Source organism: Bos indicus, chromosome 22 (assembly GCF_029378745.1).
Source record: "Bos indicus isolate NIAB-ARS_2022 breed Sahiwal x Tharparkar chromosome 22, NIAB-ARS_B.indTharparkar_mat_pri_1.0, whole genome shotgun sequence".
In the NCBI taxonomy this organism is placed as follows: Eukaryota; Metazoa; Chordata; class Mammalia; order Artiodactyla; family Bovidae; genus Bos; species Bos indicus.
In genome coordinates, this window is record NC_091781.1 from 43536105 (window position 1) to 43557332 (window position 21228).

General features: G+C 37.7%; 1 protein-coding gene across 19 annotated transcripts in view; it reads left to right on the plus strand.

Moving 5' to 3' along the window:
• The window catches only part of DNAH12 (dynein axonemal heavy chain 12), a 191641-nt gene that overhangs the window by 6689 nt on the left and 163724 nt on the right, over positions 1-21228 (plus strand). For 3 of the 19 annotated variants that reach the window (XM_070777142.1, XM_070777144.1, XM_070777143.1), the window contains exons 1-5: positions 4137-6529; positions 6886-6982; positions 7183-7383; positions 15650-15731; positions 15926-15952. In XM_070777142.1, coding sequence (XP_070633243.1) covers positions 7214-7383; positions 15650-15731; positions 15926-15952 — 279 coding nt within the window. In that variant the 5' untranslated portion in view covers positions 4137-6529; positions 6886-6982; positions 7183-7213. Of the gene's footprint in view, positions 1-3891; positions 6530-6885; positions 6983-7182; positions 7384-15649; positions 15732-15925; positions 15953-21228 lie in introns of those variants that run through there. The other 16 variants (XM_070777148.1, XM_070777147.1, XR_011563137.1 and 13 more) reach the window with 12 other exon arrangements.

Below are 21228 nucleotides of genomic sequence, written 5' to 3' on the forward strand. Positions count from 1 at the left end.
AACATACGTTTAGTGAAAAAAATCTGTATATAAACTGGATAGTTCAAAACTGTCTTGTTTAAGAGTCAACTGTATAACCGTTTTTCCAAGACACTGTAGTACTGGAATAAAGATAGACACACAGATCAAAGGAACAGAATTGATTGTCCAGAAATAAACCTTTATATTACGGTAAATTGATTTTTCAATAAAGATGTCAAGGTGATTCAGTGAGAAAAGGACAGCGTTTTCAACAAAGGGTACTCGAACAACTGTGTATATATATATGCAAAAAAATAAACTTGAATCTGCATCTCTTACCACATACAGAAATTGACTCTAAATGTATCATAGACCTAAGTGTAAAACCAAAAAGTAGAGGACACAGAAAATCTTCATGATCTTACCTATCTTTCATAGATAACAACCTTAAAATCATAATCTATTAAAGAAAAAATACCTTGTTTGACTTTATACAAATGAAAAAATTTTACTCTTCAAAAGACATGATTAAGAAAATGAAAAGACAATCTACAGACCAAGAGAATATATTTGCAAATTATCTGATAATGTGTATCCAGAATATAAAGAACTCTTACAGCTTCATGATCAAAAGCTAAATAGTCCAACTTAAAAATGGATAAAGATTTAAATAGACATTTCATAAAAAAATATGTTAATGGATAATAAGCACACGAAAAGACATTCAACATTATTTGTGTTTAGGAAATGTAAATTAAAGCCATAATAAGATACCACTGTATGCCCATTCCAATACTTGTAATAGACAATATCAAATGTTGACAAGGAATGTGGAGGAATTAGAATCATTGTATTGTTTTTTTTTTTGATAAGTAAAATCTTTCAGCCACTTTGGAAAACAGTTTGACATTTTCTTAAAAGATCAAATAAGCTTATTATTTATCCCAGCAATTCCTACCAATGAGAAATAAAAGTGTTCATCCAAAGATTTGTTCACAAATGTTCATGGGAGGATTATTCATAGTAGCCCTAAAGAGGAAACCATCCAAATGTCCATCAGCTTCTGAATGAATAAACCAAATGTGATATCTTCATTTAATGGAAGACTGTTGTTGTTTGGCTAGTTGTTAAGTTGTGTCCAACTCTTTTTTGACTCCATGGACTATATAGCCCACTAGTCTCCCGTGTCCATGGGATTTCCCAGGCAAGAATTCTGGAGTGGGTTGCCATTTTCCTCCTCCAGGTAATGGAAGACTATTCAGCAATAAAAAGGAGTGAATTTCTGTCACATATTATGTATGGATGAACCTCAAGCACATCATTAAGTGAGAAAAGCCAGACACAAAAGACCACATAAGATTCCATATATATGAAAATTTTCAGAAATTGTAAACCTATAGAAACCAAAAGCAAATCAGTGGTTGCCTAGGACTGGAAGTGGGAGTGAGGATTGACTGCATATAAGCTGAAGGGAATTTTTGCAGTGATAGAAATGTTCTAGAACTGGATCCTGTTAATGGTTGCACAACTATAAATACACTAAAGTACCCATTGAATTATATACTTTAAAATGGTGAATTTTATAGTATTTAAATTATACCTATAAGAAGCTGTTTGACAAAAGATATGCATTGTATTAGTCAAGATTTAATGAGGGAGGCAAAACTCTTTTAGTCTTTGCCCAGCTTCATTCCATATTCCAAGGCCAAATTTGCCTGTTACTTTAGGTGTTTCTTGACTTCCTACTTTTGCATTCCAGTCCCCTAAAATGAAAAGGACATATTTTTTGGGTGTTAGTTCTAAAAGGCCTTGTAGGTCTTGATAGAACCGTTCAACTTCAGCTTCTTCAGCATTACTGGTTGGGGCATAGACTTGGATTACTGTGATATTGAATGGTTTGCCTTGGAAACAAACAGAGATCATTCTGTCGTTTTTGAGATTGCATCCAAGTACTGCATTTCGGACTCTCTGTCGACTATGATGGCTACTCCATTTCTTCTAGGGATTCCTGCCCACAGTAGTAGATGTAATGGTCATCTGAGTTAAATTCACCCATTCCAGTCCATTTTAGTTCGCTGATTCCTAGAGTGTCGACGTTCACTCTTGCCATCTCTTGTTTGACCACTTCCAATTTGCCTTGATTCATGGACCTAATATTCCAGGTTCCTATGCAATATTGCTCTTTACAGCATCGGACCTTGCTTCTATCACCAGTCACATCCACAACTGGGTATTATTTTTGCTTTGGCCCCATCCCTTCATTCTTTCTGGAGTTATTTCTCCACTGATCTCCAGTAGCATATTGGGTACCTGTTGACCTGGGGAGTTCCTCTTTCAGTATCCTATCATTTTGCCTTTTCATACTGTTCATGGGGTTCTCAAGGCAACACAAGAGAAGATTCTACACATAGACATCACCAGATGGTCAACACCGAAATCAGATTGATTATATTCTTTGCAGCCAAAGATGGAGAAGCTCTGTACAGTCAACAAAAACAAGACCAGGAGCTGACTGTGGCTCAGATCATGAACTCCTTATTGCCAAATTCAGACTTAAATTGAAGAAAGTGTGGAAAACCACTAGACCATTCAGGTATGACCTAAATCAAATCCCTTATGATTATACAATGGAAGTGAGAAATAGATTTAAGGTCCTAGACCTGATAGATAGAGTGCCTGATGAACTATGGACTGAGGTTCATGACATTGTACAGCAGACAGGGATCAAGATCATCCTCATGGAAAAGAAATGCAAAAAAGCAAAATGGCTGTCTTGGGAGGCCTTACAAATAGCTGTGAAAAGAAGAGAAGCGAAAAGCAAAGGAGAAAAGGAAAGATATAAGCATCTGAATGCAGAGTTCCAAAGAATAGCAAGAAGAGATAAGAAAGCCTTCTTCAGCGATCAATGCAAGGAAATAGAGGAAAACAACAGAATGGGAAAGACTAGAGATCTCTTCAAGAAAATTAGAGATACCAAGGGAACATTTCATGCAAAGGTGTGCTCGATAAAGGACAGAAATGGTAATGGACCTAACAGAAGCAGGAGATATTAAGAAGAGGTGGCAAGAATACACAGAAGAACTGTACAAAAAAGGTCTTCACAACCCAGATAATCACGATGGTGTGATCACTCACCTAGACCCAGACATCCTGGAATGTGAAGTCAGGTGGGCCTTAGAAAGCCTCATTACGAACAAAGCTAGTGGAGGTGATGGAATTCCAGTAGAGCTATTCCAAATCCTGAAAAATGATGCTGTGAAAGTGTTGCACTCAATATGCTAGCAAATGTGGAAAAGTCAGCAGTGGACACAGGACTGGAAAAGGTCAGTTTTCATTCCAATCCCAAAGAAAGGCAATGCAAAAGAATGCTCAAACTACCGCACAATTGCACTCATCTCACACGCTAGTAAAGTAATGCTCAAAATTCTCCAAGCCAGGCTTCAACAATACGTGAACTGTGAACTTCCTGATGTTCAAGCTGATTTTAGAAAAGGCAGAGGAACCAGAGATCAAATTGCCAACATCCGCTGGATCATGGAAAAAGCAAGAGAGTTCCAGAAAAACATCTATTTCTGCTTTATTGACTATGCCGAAGCCTTTGACTGTGTGGATCACAATAAACTGTGGAAAATTCTGAAAGAGATGGGAATACCAGACCACCTGACCTGCATCTTGAGAAATTTGTATGCAGGTCAGGAAGCAACAGTTAGAACTGGACATGGAGCAACAGACTGGTTCCAAATAGGAAAAGGAGTACGTCAAGGCTGTATATTGTCACCCTGCTTATTTAACTTCTATGGAGAGTACATCATGAGAAACGCTGGGCTGGAAGAAGCACAAGCTGGAATCAAGATTGCTGGGAGAAATATCAATAACCTCAGATATGCAGATGACACCACCCTTATGGCAGAAAGTGAAGAGGAACTCAAAAGCCTCTTGATGAAAGTGAAAGAGGAGAGTGAAAAAGTTGGCTTAAAGCTCAACATTCAGAAAACGAAGATCATGGCATCCGGTCCCATCACTTCATGGGAAATAGATGGGGAAACAGTGGAAACAGTGGCTGACTTTATTTTCCTGGGCTCCAAAATCACTGCAGATGGTGACTGCAGCCATGAAATGAAAAGACGCTTACTCCTTGGAAGGAAAGTTATGACCAACCTAGATAGCATATTGAAAAGCAGAGACATTACTTTGCCAACAAAGGTTCGTCTAGTCAAGGCTATGGTTTTTCCAGTGGTCATGTATGGATGTGAGAGTTGGACTGTGAAGAGAGCTGAGCACTGAAGAATTGATGCTTTTGAACTGTGGTGTTGGAGAAGACTGTTGAGAGTCCCTTGGACTGCAAGGAGATCCAACCAGTCCATTCTGAAGGAGATCAGCCCTGGGATTTCTTTGGAAGGAATGATGCTAAAGCTGAAACTCCAGTACTTTGGCCACCTCATGCGAAGAGTTGACTCATTGGAAAAGACTCTGATGCTGGGAGGGATTGGAGGCAGGAGGAGAAGGGGACGAAAGAGGATGAGATGGTTGGATGCCATCACCGACTCGATAGACGTGAGCCCGAGTGAACTCCGGGAGATGATGATGGACAGGGAGGCCTGGCGTGCTGCGATTCATGGGGTCACAAAGAGTCGGACATGACTGAGCGACTGAACTGAAGTGAATGAGGAAGGCAGAACAAGTAGATTATATATATGCCTTATACATATCTAGTATTTGTATGTTTATATATATGATTTATTACAGGAAACTAACTGGCTTATGCAACTTAGGGGGCTAGTGAATCAAGTCCAAGATCTGTAGGGATAGGCTATCAGGAAGGGGAGAGCCAGAGAGGGGAGAGTGATGGTAGACCAAGCTGCTGTTTGGAGTCTAACTCAGGGCATGTCTAAAACTTTTAAAAAGTTCTTCCACTGATTGAATGAAGCCCTCATAATCTCCGTAGTGTAACATCAGGGCCTTGAATTACATCTGGAAAATCTCTTCATCACAGCAGTAGATTAGTGTTTGAATAACTGGATGAAGGTGTGTGCAGAATATAAAAAGCTACTGTCCTCCTTTCAGTCCCTAACCAGATTGACATGTTTAAAAACCATCACAGAGGGGACTTTCTTGATGGTCCGATGGCTAAGACTCTGTGCTCCCAATGCAAGGGGAGTGGGTTTGATCCCTGGTCAGAGAACTAGATCCCGCATGCTGCAACTAAAAATCCTGCATGCCGCAACTAAGACCCTGAGCAGCCAAATTAAGAATGAATGTAAAAACAATACTGATAAAACAAAAAGTCTTTCTCAACTAAAAAACCACATGAAATTAACCAGGTTTTTGTTTAAAAAAATACATATATCATATGATGTGTATCATGTATGTGGAATCTGAAAGATGACACAAACGAACTTAGCAAAATATAAATAGACTCACAGATACAGAAAACAAACTTATGCTTACCAAAAGGTAAAGTGGGAGGATGAATTAGGAGTTTGATTAAAATATTCACATTTACTATATATAAAATAGACAACCAAAAAGGACCTACTGTATAGCACAGGAAACTGTACTCCTTATCTTTTAATAACCTATGATGGAAAAATATCTAAAAAAAGAATATATACAGATATATAACTGAATCAGTTTGCTGTACACTTGAAACTAACACAACGTTGTAAATCAACTATATTTCATTATAAAATTTTTAAAAAGACTGTGACAAAAAAAAAAAAAAAAACCAAGTGTTTTGTTTTCTACAAAAAGATAGGCTGCTTTTACAAGGTCTGAGGAATTTCAGTTTGTTCATTCACTGACTCAAATGATGTTTTTTAGAGGAACTATTGTGTGCCAGGATAGGCTGTACTCTCATTTAAAAAAATTCTACATACTCACTGGCACATAGAAGATGCTCAAATATTTATTGAATGACTATGCCATCAATGCACCACTAGATTTTATTCATCTGCTGATTTTATTTATGCACATGGTATTTGTGTAGGCCATCATCACTTAGATGGAGTATCCATTGTGCAGTCTCAAACAGCAACGTTTCAAGTTTCTTTCTCCAAGCATATTCAAAGCATGTACACACTTAACTTTTTCTGCCAAGAATTTCCTGAAGGAAATATGCAGTCGAAACAAATAGCAAGTAGAGAAACAAGATAAATTAAATTCTTGATTGGTTATAATATTTACAGGGAAGTCGCTAGGGGACACTTGAAGACTTGATCTGCCTTGACAGTGAGTGTTTTACATAAATCTGTTTCCAGCAATTCCACCGTCCTCATTCACCCACCCTCCATTTACTAGAGTAATGAATATTATTGTTATGATAATCCTAATCTGTCGCAGCTCAGCAACTGCCTCTCCAGGCAACATTTACCGTTCTATCCAGTTGCGACCGCGACGGTTTCCATGGCGACAACTTTGTTTCTACGCGGCGACCGCCCAGCTCGGCAGGAACCTGTGGGGTTCCGGATGTTTCCCCATCGTTTTCTTTTTTCCTTTCACCACTGGAGAAGTTCTCTGAACGTTTCCCTCTTATCCGAGCAGCCGGAAAGAAGTGAAAGCAATCAGACAGGTACTTTCTTGTCCTCAACTCTTCTCTTTACCCCTCTCCCAGGGCAGGAGATTTTGAATTGGATACCCGCCCAAATCGTCTCTTTTTCGAGGCACGATTCCCAGAGTTTTGTGGGCATCCGCGGCAAATGCAGTTGCTATTACAGTTCATTGTTCAGTACTTATATGACATTTCAGATTTCTTAGGCATTTAGTATGCCTATGTTTTGCTTGATCTTAGTGTTGCTTTCCAGGAAGCTGGAAAAGCTAAGATAAAATACTGATGTTTAAAAATATTAGCGATGTAAAGTATCAGCTTTTGGGGGAAAGGGATTATACCTCGAGAGCTGGATTATGTTGTTGTGATTTGCATTTTAGGGAAAATTTGAACTCAAAATTTCAGAACTGTGAGGATATTTAGAGAGCATCTAATCCAGTTTCATAATTTCATCCATGAGGAAGCCCTCACTCACAGGCAAGTGACAGCTTCATTTCTTTACAGCAGTGAATGGTGGGACTCCTAACAGGAATCCCTATCCATTTATCTCAACTACCATTCTTGGGAGGAAGATATAAAGAGACCTAGAACTTTTGATATTGATATGTAAGATACATTATAAATATATTGAGACTAGCTTTTACAATAATGGCTTTATGGACTTTTTCTCTTCACAGTACAGAGAATTTTAATCTTTAGGGGACCAAGATGTCAGATCCAAACAAAGCTGCTATTGCAGCAGAAAAAGAGGCCCTGAACTTGAAGTTACCTCCCATTGTTCGTCCCCCTGAAGACATAGGTGTTGACACACCAGCACAGAGTAAGTTGCTGAGTTACAGACGATCCAAGGAGCAGCAGAAGACAATTAATCAGTTAGTGTAAGTAGCATATTAGTAAATAATCCTTGTTTGGAATTTGAGTGAAATAATCAGTGTTTTCACACATAAAATGTCTTATCTATTTTGGTTGTTCATGAGCAAAATACCATCTTCAAATTCACTTAGGAAAACAATTGAAAAAGTAATAGTAATGAGAATAAATGTTGTACAGTGCTTACAGTGTTTATTCTAAGCATTGTTTTTATTGTTTTACGTATACTTCTCACAACAGCCCTATAAGATGGGTACTGTTGTTACTGCTATTTGTAGATGAGTGAACCGAGGTGCAGAGAAGTAACTTGCCTGAAGTTCTCACAACTTGGATTTGGACCCAGACAGTCTAGTCCTAGAGTTCACATACTTTGAACCCCACACTATTCCTCCTTATGATATATGATAACCATACTGGTCCCTGAAAGTAAAAGCAAGTAACTGCGCCTCTTAATTGTCCTTGAGCAAACACTTAGTAAAACATGTTGAAACTACTTGTACTTAAAATTTTTTTCTGTACAGAAGAAAATAGAGTCTAACATCCTGCCCTTTCCCTTCCAATTTAGTGGAAATTAAAACTAATTTAGGGACTTCCCTGGTCTTCCAGTGGTTGAGAATTTGCCTGCCAATGCAGGGGACATGGGTTTGATCCCTAGTCTGGGAAGATTTCACATGTTGCAGGGCAACTAGGCCTGTGTGCCACAAGTACTAAGCCCGCTCACCAAAACTACTGAAGCCAAAAAACAAATGAACAGAAAAACACAGATAATGTAGGCACCAGCTACCAAAGGCTGTGATAAGGATGGTTCAGTCAATTCAGCATTTACTGGGATTTCCCTAGGTACCTGACTCTGCTGGGCTATGGGAATAAATAAGAAAAAGACATTGAGCTCACCTGTCAGATTTGAACTTAACACTTAACTACAAACAGGGAATTTCTCTCTGGTGGATTTCTGCTTATCCTTCTGCATTCTCTTTCCCTTTTTGGTCTGCCTCCTTTATATATATTTTCACAACTGACTACATTTTTCTCTCTGTTATATTGTTATGATCATTTTGTTGCTAGTTAAAATAAGTTAGGGGCTTCCCTGACGGCTCAACAGATAAAGAATCTGCCTGCAGCATAGGAGACACAGAAGACTCGAGTTTGATCCCTGGGTCTGGAAGATCCCCTGGAGGAGGGCATGGCAACTTACTCCAGTATTCTTGCCAGGAAAATCCCATGGACAGAGGAGCCTGGTGGGTTACAGTCCATGGTGCAAGAGTGGGCTACAGTCCATGGTACAAAAGTTGAACACAACTTTTCAACTAAACCATCACCGCCATTAATCACATAACTTCTTTAGAATTACATTTTTATTAGTCAATCTTCTAATCATTTAAATCCAAATGTATAAGGTATATTAATGGTAGTATAGATATTGTTAGATACCTTTACCCCTTTCATTTCTAAGACTCTGATCAATGTTTCAGTAGACTTAGACTAGAGAAAAAAGGAGTTCCTCAAATAATCTCAAGAGTGTCATATTGAACTACTTGAAGTTCCATGAATATATTATATTTTTTACATTTAGTGAAAAAGGAATTTCACAGTTGTTTCCTCACATTTTATTCACCGGAGATTATTTTTCTGCCTGAATACTTATACTGTTTATTCAAGGCTTAGGTTTTGAATCACCTTCTCTGGAAATCCTTATCCTAATCCCTTTTGTGCAGCTTTAACCCTTTCTATAATACATATTTCTCTTACATCTGTTTAACAGATATTAAGTATCTACTGTTTCACAGACACTGTGCTTGTTACTAGAAAGACCATAGAGAACACAACATAAAGGACTGTAGTCTTCTCAGAAGCTTATATTCTGGTGGGAGGAGGCAGATAGTAAACACAATAAAAATGAAAAATAAAAAGATTATATTAATCCTTTAGATGGTAATAGATACTGTGAAGAAATAAAACAGTGGGATAGTGAAAGTGTTTCTAGGAACATTGCAGGTAAGTCTTGTGGACATTATATTTAGAGATTTAAAGAGTAAGAAGCTTGTCATTTTAATAAACACAGGAACACCACTCCAGCAAAGGGGGTAGCAAGCATGAAAGCCCTGAAATGGAAATGCTTTCAGTGTGTTTTAGGAACTGACAAATAGTCAATGCCACTAGAGTATCAGGGACCTGGGGAAGAGTAGAATCAGGTGAGGTCTGTGGATAGAGTTCCAGGAATAAAGTGGGATATAAGGAGTCCTGGGCAGAACTGGGCCCCCTGCTGGGAGCAGGTCCCGGGAACACTTGACTGAGCAAAAATAGAAAATTATTCTGTCGCTTTTCAGATTTCCAGGGATGAGCCACTTCTTCCTTGGCCACTGCCTACCTCTTGATTCAGACCAACATTTCTCTTCTTTACCACATGTAGTCTCTCACACAGTCCTTTGAAATTATCCAGTTTTATTTATCTGCTTTTGATTGTTAACACAAAGAGGAAAAACAGGGAGTGAAAAGGCTCCTTCTTATATTCTTCTCAGCTCTTTTTTAAATTGATTACTTATAGCAGAAGGAGAAAACACACTCCAGAAAATTATTGCTATATTAAAGAGTGGTATTTATATATAAAGAGCTCAAGGAAGTTAGACATATTTATGTTGGGATTGTTACAGTGCAAGGTAGCCTGTGCCAACTGGCATACCAAAGGATAAGGCAAAGTCCTTGAAAGTATTGATTACTGAGAGCAAGGCTGCTTAGGGAGATAGTGGCAGATAAAGGGAAGTCTGGCCTGGCCTGACAATTAACAAAGAAAATAGGAAGAAAGATATTCCAAGTATGTTTTCTACTCCATGTGAGAAAGCCTTTGGAATTTAATTTAGTCAGGCTTCATAAGACTCAACAGGGAAATGAAGCTACTCAAGAAATCTAATTCAGTCTTATACTGTTTTAATAAATGAAGAATGTCTAGAATGTGGAAGAGAAAATTTTTCACTCTGCACTGGTTAAGCAACATCTGGAATTCTTGGCTTATATTTTAAGAGGGACACTGATAAACCATTATAGCTACTGAGGAGAGTGAGAAGTCTTGAAACTGCTTAATTTGAAGGGAACTGACTTGTTTAATGGGGAAGAGTATAGACTCTGGCATTACAGGCCTGCATTCATATTCCATCTCTGCAGCTTATTAGCAATGTAAATTTGGCAAGTCATGTAACTTTACTTATCTTATTCTTCCTATCTGTAAGATGGGAATATAGTGGTTGTCTTGTAGGGTTTCTATGAGAGTTAAACGAGATCCACTCTTATAAAATCTTAAGTCAGGGCCTGTTGTTGCTGTTCAGTCGCTAGGTTGTGTCCAGCTTTTTGTGTCCCCATGGACTGCAGCATGCCAGGCTTCCCTGTCCTTCACTGTCTCTGAGTTTGCTCAAATTCATGAGTCGGTGATGCTATTTAACCATCTCATCCTCTGCCACCCTCTTCTCCTTTTGCCTTCAATCTTTCCCAGCATCAGAGTCTTTTCCAATGAGTCGGCTCTTCACATGAGGTGGCCAAAGTATTGGAGCTTCAGCTTCAGCATCAACCCTTCCAATGAATAATCAGGGTTGATTGCATTTAGGATTGACTGGTTTGAACTCCTTTCTGTCCAAGGAACTCTCAGGAGTCTTCTCCAGCACCAAAATTCTAAAGCATCAATTCTTCAGCACACAGTCTTCTTTATGGTCCAACTGTCACATCTGTACATGACTACTGGAAAAACCATAGCTTTGACTATACAGACCTCTGTCGGTAAAGTGATGCCTCTGCTTTTTAATACGCTGTCTAGGTTTGTCATAGCTTTTTTTCCAAGGAGCAAGTGTCTTTTAATTTCATGGCTGCAGTCACTGTCTGCAGTGATTTTGGAGCCCAAGAAAATGAAAATCTGCCACTGTTTCTACTTTTTCCCCATCTATTTGCCATGAAGCAATGGGACTGGATGCCATGATATTAGTTTTCTTAATGTGTTGAATTTTAAGCCATCTTTTTCACTCACCTCTTTCACCCTCATCAAGAGGCTCTTTAGTTCCTCTTCACTTTCTGCCATGAGAGTAGTATCATATGCATATCTGAGGTTGTTGATATTTCTCCCAGAAGTCTTGGTTCCAGCTTGTGATTTATCCAGCCTGGCATTTCACATGATATACTCTGTATATAAGTTAAATAATTAGGGTGATGATATACAGCCCTGATGTACTCCTTTCCCAGTTTTGAACTCCTTTCCCAGTCCTTTGTTCCATGTCCGGTTCTAACTGTTGCTTCTTGACCTGTATACAGGTTTCTCAGGAGGCAGGTAAGGTGGTCTGGTATTCCCATCTCTTTAAGAATTTTCCACAGTTAGTTGTGATCCACACAGTTAATGGCTTTAGCATAGTCAATGAAGCCAATGCCTAGGATGTGATAGTCATCATAAATGGTAACTTACTGACAGGAATGGTCAATGGAACTGAATAGATATCACTAAGTTTTAGAGAGGGGTAATATAGAAGAGGAATGTGATTTTTTTTTTTTTTTGTATATATAGCTCCAGAGTATAGAAGTTAAAAGCATACAGCTCAATATAAGAAATTTGTTTCTAAGAATATGGCAATAAGTTGGGCTACCTCAGAAAATGATGAGTATCATCTCTCCTCAGTCATCCTGGGGTACAGATTGATATTTTTGAGAGTATTCACACAGCAAATAAGGTACTGAACTAGACATGCAGAATCTTTCCCAAATCCACTATTCTGATCATCCGTTCTACAGATATTTATTGACCTTGATGGACACTAAGTGGTATGGATAGAGCAGTGAGCATAACAGATATTTATCTATGGCGTTTACTAGTTTAGGCTTATGTGGTTCTGGTGGTTGTCCTTTCCTTCAATTTCCAGATCTCCTTTTGCCTCTGACCATGACTGCTTTGCCTCCTTCAATTGTTCTTCATCATTCCTGTCATGCTTGGCATCCTCCAGTCTTCTTTTTTGGGTCTCTTTTCTTTTCCTTGTATAATTTCTGCTTTGGCCCTCTCTTCTTGTGTATTTAGCCTTTATAAACTGGTAAATTTGTCTTCCTAAATATGTTCAGATGCTTTAAAAAAAATCTCAGTAACTCCCCATTGTCTACTAAATTAAAAAGCTTGCTATTTGATACTCTTAGCTAGATATTCCAGTTCGCTTCTGCAAACTCATCTCCATCTGTTCCATAACTTCTGGGCAGATTGGACAACTCCTTATTCTCAGTTTTTGCTTTTGATTGATGCCTTGTCTCCCTGTTTCTTAGGGTCTTTTTTGTTCAGATCTGTCTGCCCAAGAAAACTGCATCACCTATGACCCTCTTCTTCATTTCAAGCTTATAGCAGATGCTAACTTGTTCACATAGCCCTCATAGATGCCTTCTGGTAGAGTGAACTTGTCCCTCCTCTGAGCCATCAGTGTCTCATACTTCTCCCCGCCCATACTTTTTATATGGTGTCCTGATCTTATCCTTCCACCCTTTTAGTTTATAAATTCCTTGAAATTTCTCACTGCAATATTTTAATAAAGCCTAGTAGGATATCTTGCATATATAAACATTCAGTAAGTATTTATTTGATGACAGATGAATGGATTATATGATAATATAATTTCATTTAAAGTAGTTATATTTTATGGGTAATAAATTGTTACATTCAAAACTATTTATTGAGAACCTATTATGTGCCAGGGATCAAGACCATCTCCAAGAAAAAGAAATGCAAAAAGGCAAAATGGTTGTCTGAGGAGGGCTTACAAATAGCTGTGAAAAGAAAAGCAAAGCACTCAAAAAAATAAATAAATAAATCTATTTAACAACAACAACAAAAAAAGGGCAAAGGAGATAAGGAAAGATATACCCATTTGAATGCAGAGTTGCAAAGAATAGCAAGGAGAGATAAGAAAGCCTTCCTCAGTGATCAGTGCAAAGAAATAGAGGAAAACAATAGAATGGGAAAGACTAGAGCTCTCTTCAAGAAAATTAGAGATACAAAGGGAACGTTCCATGCAAAGATGGGCACAATGAAGAAATGGTATGGACCTAACAGAAGCAGAAGATATTAAGAAGAGGTGGTAAGAATACACAGAAGAACTATACAAAAAAGATCTTCATGACCCAGATAATCACGATGGTATGATCACTCACTTAGAACCAGCCATCCTGGAATGCGAAGTCAAGTGGGCCTTAGAAAGCATCACTCCAAACAAAGCTAGTGGAGGTGATGGAATTCCAATTGAGCTATTTCAAATCCTAAAAGATGATGCTGTGAAAGTGTTGCACTCAATATGCCAGCAAATTTGGAAAACTCAGCAGTGGCCACTGGACTGGAAAAAGTCAGTTTTCATTCCAATCCCAAAGAAAGGCAGTGCCAAAGAATGTTCAAACTACTGCACAATTGCACTTACCTCACATGCTAGCAAAATAATGCTCAAAATTCTCCAAGCGAGGCTTCAGCAATACATGAACCATGAACTTCCAGATATTCAAGCTGGATTTAGAAAAAGCAGAGGAATCAGAGATCAAATTGCCAACGTCCGTTGAATCATTGAAAAAGCACGAGAGTTCCAGAAAAGCATCTACTTCTGTTTTATTGACTCTACCAAAGCCTTTGACTTTGTGGATCACAACAAACTGGAAAATTCTTCAAGAGATGGGAATACCAGACCTGCGTCCTGAGGAATCTGTATGGAGGTCAGGAAGCAACAGTTAGAACTGGACATGAAACAACAGACTGATTCCGAATAGGGAAATGAGTACGTCAAGGCTGTATATTGTTACCCTGCTTATTTAATGTATGCAGAGTACATCATGAGAAACAGTGGGCTGGATGAAGCACAAGCTGGAATCAAGATTGCCAGGAGAAATATCAATAACTTCAGATATGCAAATGACACCACCCTTATGGCAGAAAGCAAAGAAGAACTCAAGAGACTCTTGATGAAAGTAAAAGAGGAGAGTGAAAAAGTTGGCTTAAAGCTCAACATTCAGAAAACTGGCATCTGGTCCCATTACTTCATGACAAATAGATGGGAAAATAGTGACAGACTATTTTTTAGGCTCCAAAATCACTGCAGATGGTGACTGCAGCCATGAAATTAAAAGACGCTTGCTCCTTGGAAGAAAAGTTATGACTAACCTAGACAGCATATTAAAAAGCAGAAACATTATTTTGCCAACAAAGGTCTGTCTAGTCAAAGCTATGGTTTTTCCAGTAGTCATGTATGGATGTGAGAGTTGGACTGTGAAGAAAGCTGAGCACTGAAGAATTGATACTTTTGAACTGTGGTGTTAGAGAAGACTCTTGAGAGTCCCTTGGACTGCAAGGAGATCCAACCAGTCAAATATAAAGGGAATCAGTCCTGAATATTCATTGAAAGGACTGATGCTGAAGCTGAAACTCCGATACTTTGACCACCTGATGCGAAGAACTGACTCATTTGAAAAGATCCTGATGCTGGGAAAGATTGAAGGTGGGAGGAGAAGGGGATGACAGAGGATGAGATGGTTGGATGGCATCACCGACTCAATGGACATAGTTTGAGTAAACTCCGGGAGTTGGTGATGGGACAGGGAGGCCTGGCGTATTGCAGTCCATGGGATTGCAAAGAGTCGGATATGACTGAGTGGCTGAACTGACTGATAATGTGCCAGATACTATTCTGGGTATCAAGGATAAGGCAATGGATAAAATGGTTTACAACACATAATATGTCAAATGGTGCTAAGTAGTACGAAGCAAGGAAAGTGAGGATAAAATGGATGGATAGTGAAGGACGTGTTACTTATATAGGGTATATAGGTATATAGGTAAAAAGGGTAAGGGAAATCTCTGACAGGGTGACGTTTGAATAGAGATAACACATATAAGGGCCCATATCAGATTAACTTAAAAATTGTGATGTTGTTGAAGTCGCTCAGTCGTGTCTGACTCTTAGTGACCCAATGGACTGCAGCCTACCAGGCTCCTCGGTCCATGGGATTTGCCAGGCAAGAGTACTGGAGTGGGCTGCCATTGCCTTCTCCTAATTGAAAATTATGGGCTATTATTTATAGTCTCCTTTTATATTACACATGAATAATATGAAAATTAAGGACTCATTGATAATGGTAATTGAGATTTATTTTTTATAGAAAATTAAGTAAGATAAAGAACCCTTGAATATCTCTTAAGTATAATTGAAAAAATACTCAAATAATAATGTTTTAATATATCTTAATGTTATATTCAAGAGAGTCATACATTTTTCTAACTGTAAATTTCAGAATTGAAGGAGCCAAAAGGAATTTAGACAGAACACTGGGTAAAAGAACACCTTCATCACCAGAGCCAGATTATCCTCCAACTGTAGGTTTATATTTTCTCTTTAAAAACTGTAATGATATACTATTTTAACTATTGTTTTAAGTCAATCTCACTATAAGTAGTATTTTTAAAGAATAATGCATATATTTAAAACTATTTATGCTTTTATTAAAAATGGTAAAATTACTTTAAAACTTTCTTGATTTAATTATATCTTATTTGTTTGCTTTTGACAGATGACCAGTGAAATTAAAAAGAAAGCAGTGAGTTGAATTTTTATATTTCTTGTTTTGAAAATGTTCAAACTGTTACAAAGTAGTTCCTTCTAAGACCACCTGCTGTATTCCATCCTAGAGAAGAAATTTAGAAGCAGATTATTTCCTCTGCCTAAGGGAACAAGCATGTCATGATGACAATGCAGGTTTTACAAGTTACATTCTTGTTGCCATTCATTATTTGAGGATTAATTGTAAATATTTTCTGTTCTTATCCCAAAGAAAAAAATATTCAAAGTGGTAGTTATAAAGGAAATGCATTTCTGTTTTTATTGTGCTGATATTGATGTAATGATGACTGCTTATTTAGAATCTGTTGTGTGCTACTCACATGCTAGATGATAGAAATTAAAAAAAAAAAAAGACACTGAGTGCATGGGTGACAAAGTGGAACCGTGACGTGCTTGTTGCAAAGATGATAACATGTAAAATTTATTTAGCAGTAAAGGATATGGAAAGTTATGGAGCTGGTAACACAAAAGAGAAATATATGAAGCATATTCCCAAATGGGGCTACAGGCTTCCTAAATCCCTTAAATATCCCTCTCAGGATAGAGGACTAAGGGTACCTTCCTACCGACTGCATATCTTTGGAAGAACCTCATTTTAGCTATTTCAAGTTTTTCTGTCTTTTAAAGTTTTCTTCTCCTCCCTCTGCCTCCCAACTTTTCTAGAGACTTTGGTTGTGGATTTGTCCCTTTACTAGGTGTAAGAACCCTAGTAAAAACAACTCCAAAACATTTATAAATATTTAATGTGAGGCTGGGTGAATGGCAAGTTATTTTTGGGTGTATGTGTTTAACATCCTCATTTTTTCATCTACAGTTTTTGCCTTTAGTGTCTTAACAATCCAAAGTAGGTAGCTGGGTATAAAATAATCATTCATGCTTAAAGCCACTGCTCTTGGCAATCTGGCTTCTAGGAACTTCACCACTTCATCACTAATTTCACTAATGACCACTAGTTGCCAAACCGAAAGGATGTTTTTCCAATATTTCTCTTCCTAGACCTCCAGGTAACTTTTAAAAACCTTTTATTTTTACATAATTGAATACTTGTTATCAATGTAACAGAATAGATGACTCAGAAATAGACCCAGACAGCTATAAACAGTTGTTTCTGACAGAAGTGCAAAAAATCAGTTCAATGGAAAAAGGATAATCTTTTCAACAAATGGAGTGAAGCAATTGGACACTCATTAAAAAAGAAAACAAGGAAAGAAATAAACAACAAAAACCTTCAAACCTCAGCCTAAACTTTGCACCTTGAACAAAAATTAAGTAAAAATTGATCATAGATTTAAATGTAAAACAAAACTATTAAAAAAACTTTTAGAAGAATATCTAGGAATAGGCAAAGAATTCTTAGACATGACATCAAAAGCACAATTCATATTAAGAACCTAAATGTAAGACTGGAAACCATAAAACTCCTAGAAGATAATATAGGCAGAACACTCATTCATATAAATAACAGCAATATTTTTTAGGATCTGTCTCTTAAGGCAAAGAAAGCAAAAGCAAAAATAAATAGGTCCTAGTTAAACTTAAAAACTTCTGCACGGCAAAACCATCAACAAAATGAAAATATTCCTACTGAATGGGAGAAAATATTTGCAAATTATGTGATTGATAATGCATATAAACAGCTCATATAACTCGATATCAAAAAAATAAACAGCCTGGCACTTCCCTGCTGGTCCAATGGTTAAGAATCTACTTTCCAATGCAGGGAACACGAGTTCAGTCCCTGGGCTGAGAACTAAGAGCCCGCACGCAGTGGGGCAACTAAGCCCGCATGCCACAACTAAGACCTGATGCCACCAAACAAATAACTATTTTTAAAGGCCTGATTAAAAAATGGGCAGAAGACCTGAATAGACGTTTTTCCAAAGAAGACATACAGATGGCCAATAGGCACATGAAAACATGCTCAATATTTGTTCACTCATCAGAGAAATATAAATGAAAACCACAATGAGATATCACGTCATACCTGTCAGAATGGCTGTCATTAAAAAGACCACAAACAACCAGTGTTGGTGAGGATGTAGAGAAAAGGGAACATTTGTACACTGCTGGTGGGAACATAAATTTGTGTGGCCACTATGGGAAGCTGTGGCGGTTCTCCAAAAAACTAAAAATAGAACTACCATGAGACCCAGCAATTCCATTTCTGGGTATACGTCCTAAGAAAACAAAAACCCTAAGTCAAAAAGATAAATGCACTCTAATGTTCATAGTAGTAGTATTTACAATAGCCATGTAAAAGAATGAAAAATTTCCATTTACAACACCAAGTGAAATGAGTCAAGCAGAGAAAGATAAATATTGTATGTTTTCACTTATATGTGGAATCTACAAAAGTAAACGAAGGAACATAACAAAACAGAAACAGAGTCACAGATACAGAGAACGAACTAGTGGTTGCCAGTGGGGAGAGGAAAGGGAGGAGGAGCAAGACAGGGGTAGAGGATTAAGAGGTACAAGCTACTGTATATAAAAAAGCTATAAGGATACATTGTACAGCACAGGGAATATTGCTAGTATTTTATAAAAACTTTATACGGAGTGTAATCTATAAAATTTTTTAATCATGTTGTATATCTGAAATTAATATATATTGTAAATCAACTATATCTCAATTTTAAATAGCACAATCCATGGAAAAAGCACTAAATTATATGTCATCCTGGAGAACAAAATGGCAACCCACTCCAGTATTCTTGCCTGGAGAATTCCATGGACAGAGGAACCTGGCAGGCTACAATCCATGGGGTTGCAGAGTAGAACGTGACTTAGTGACTAAAACAACAACAATATGTGTCATCAAAATTAAAAACTATTCTATGTGAAAGACTCTGTTAAGAAGACGAAAAAACATGCTACATATTGCAGTAACTTTTTGACAAATCACATATCCAACAAACGATTTGAATTTAAAATATTTAAGAACTCTCAAAACAGTATAAAAATAATCCAATTAGAAAATAAGTAAAAGACATGGAGAGACATTCTACCAAAGACGATATATGGATGGCAAATAAGCACACCAAGTGCTCAATGTCATTAACTATTGGGGAAATGTAAATTAAAGTTATGACAAGTTAATCACTATGTACCGGTTAGAATGGCTAAAAAAGAAATAGTGACAATTCTAGCTGACTTTTTTTTTTTTTTTTTTGACAAGGAAGAAAGTTTTATTGAAGCACACAGACATTTCAGGGGGGATGGAGAACAAAGGAGCAAGTGACAGTCCAGGATCCCAAGTTATGCTTTCCAGTACAATACTAATCCACACCAAATACTATTTTGTTCACTTCACACATACAACAGAAACCACAGTATCCACCCTCAATCCCACAGCCTCATAGGACAGGCAGCTGGCAGCTGACTCTACTGAAAGGAACTTCTTCTCCGGTATAGACTCCCTTTACAGATGACTTTGGGAAGGTACAATTGTGAGAATTAAAAGGTCAGTTTGGGACAGTGGGTTTCAGAAAATAAACCTTAGGTCAATAGACCCTTCTTAGGAAGGTTTCAGCCCACCACACCCAGGTTACATCTAGGTCAACTTTGGGAAACAAGAGAAAAAAATAGGAACTGAAACCACTTCAAGAAAGAGGTCAGAAAAGCTGTGTTCTCTGAACACACTCTCTTGGACACTAACAGCGCCCAGCACAGAGAAAACACTGGACTGGTTTAGACCATAGCTGGCTATTCAGGCTGATATAACAGTTCAGTTCAATGCTCAGTCGTATCCAACTCTTAGCGACTTCATGGACTGCAGCCTACCAGGCTCCTCTGTCCATGGGATTTTCCAGGCAAGAGTACTGGAGTGGGGTGCCATTGCCTTCTCCTCTAGCTGACTTTTTGACACTGCTGAATATTCATTTCTTTTAAATGCCCTTATACTTATTTTTCTGGTTCTCTAAATATTGTTTCCCTGTCGTCTTCATGGATTTCTCTTCCTTGTCTCTCTGTGGCTTGCTATTCTTTCCTTGAATCTTCCTGGATGATTCTCTTCTTATTTCAAGTACCTTTCATATTTTGATGACTCCCATAGATTTTGATGCACAAATACCTCAAATTCAACGTCAGAAAAAATGAACTTATCAGTTTCTTCCATAAGACTTCTATTCCCCTTTATTCTTTATTCTAATTATCACTATTTATCCATTCACTCATGACTGAAGCACCAGTGTCTTAACTTCTTTTTTCCCCCTTTCCCACTGCCCACCTGCCATATAGTTAGTCCCTGAATGCTATGAATATTTTTCCAATTAGTCCTCTTCTTGCCCTAGCCTTAGATTGGGCCTTCATCTTTTGCCTTGACTATAGCAACCATCATTGGCTTCCCGTAACCATAGAATTAAATCTTAATGTGCATGTAAAGCTTTCTGTAATGTGACTCCTACCTATTCTCTTGCCTCTCCTCTTGCCACTCTCTCTATCATATCTTATGCTTCACCAACACAGACTGGCTTATTCATCCTTGAGGAAATATATCATTTCTCACCACACTGCTTTTGCCTGGCACATCCTCTCACCATCCATGCTTCCTTTTACCTGGCTGTATCTACTTCAGCTCAGTTATCATCCCCAGGAAGTCTACCTATTCCAATGAGTTTGGATAGATGACTTCTGATTTGCTCCTATTATGTTAATACTCTGCTTATTTTTGTTATTTTACTTAGCACATTGTTTCAGGTATTTCCTTGATCTTTTTATGTATTACAATGATCTATTTTCTAGTTTTGAGGCTAGAAATTGCTTCTGTTTGAACATCTTTGTGTCTTTAACAACTATGTTATTGAGTACCAATAGTGAATACTCAATAAATGCTTATTGAATTAAAAAATATAAATAATTATGTTCAATTAAATACAACAGGTATTTTGACAGAAGTATGAAGAGACTACAGTGGGGACCTAAAGTAGGAAGTTTTCAAAAGAAACTTTGAAACACGTAGTTTCACTTAGAAAAATCGGATATCTTTTTGCTGAAGGAAGAATGTATATTCCAGTTGTAAGCATCAAATATATATTTGAAAACTGAGTTTCTGATCTGTTTTCTAATCTGATTAGAAACTAGGAGATGAAGGGATGTCTTTTGGCTATTCTGAGTATTTCAGAAAGAACTGAATTCTAGAGATAAAGATTTAGAACACATCAATATATACAGTTTATATTTATGGTCATGAGACTAGGTGAAGTCACCTAGGGAGAGAGGAAAGAGAAAGAGTGAGGAGAAGATCAGTTTCAT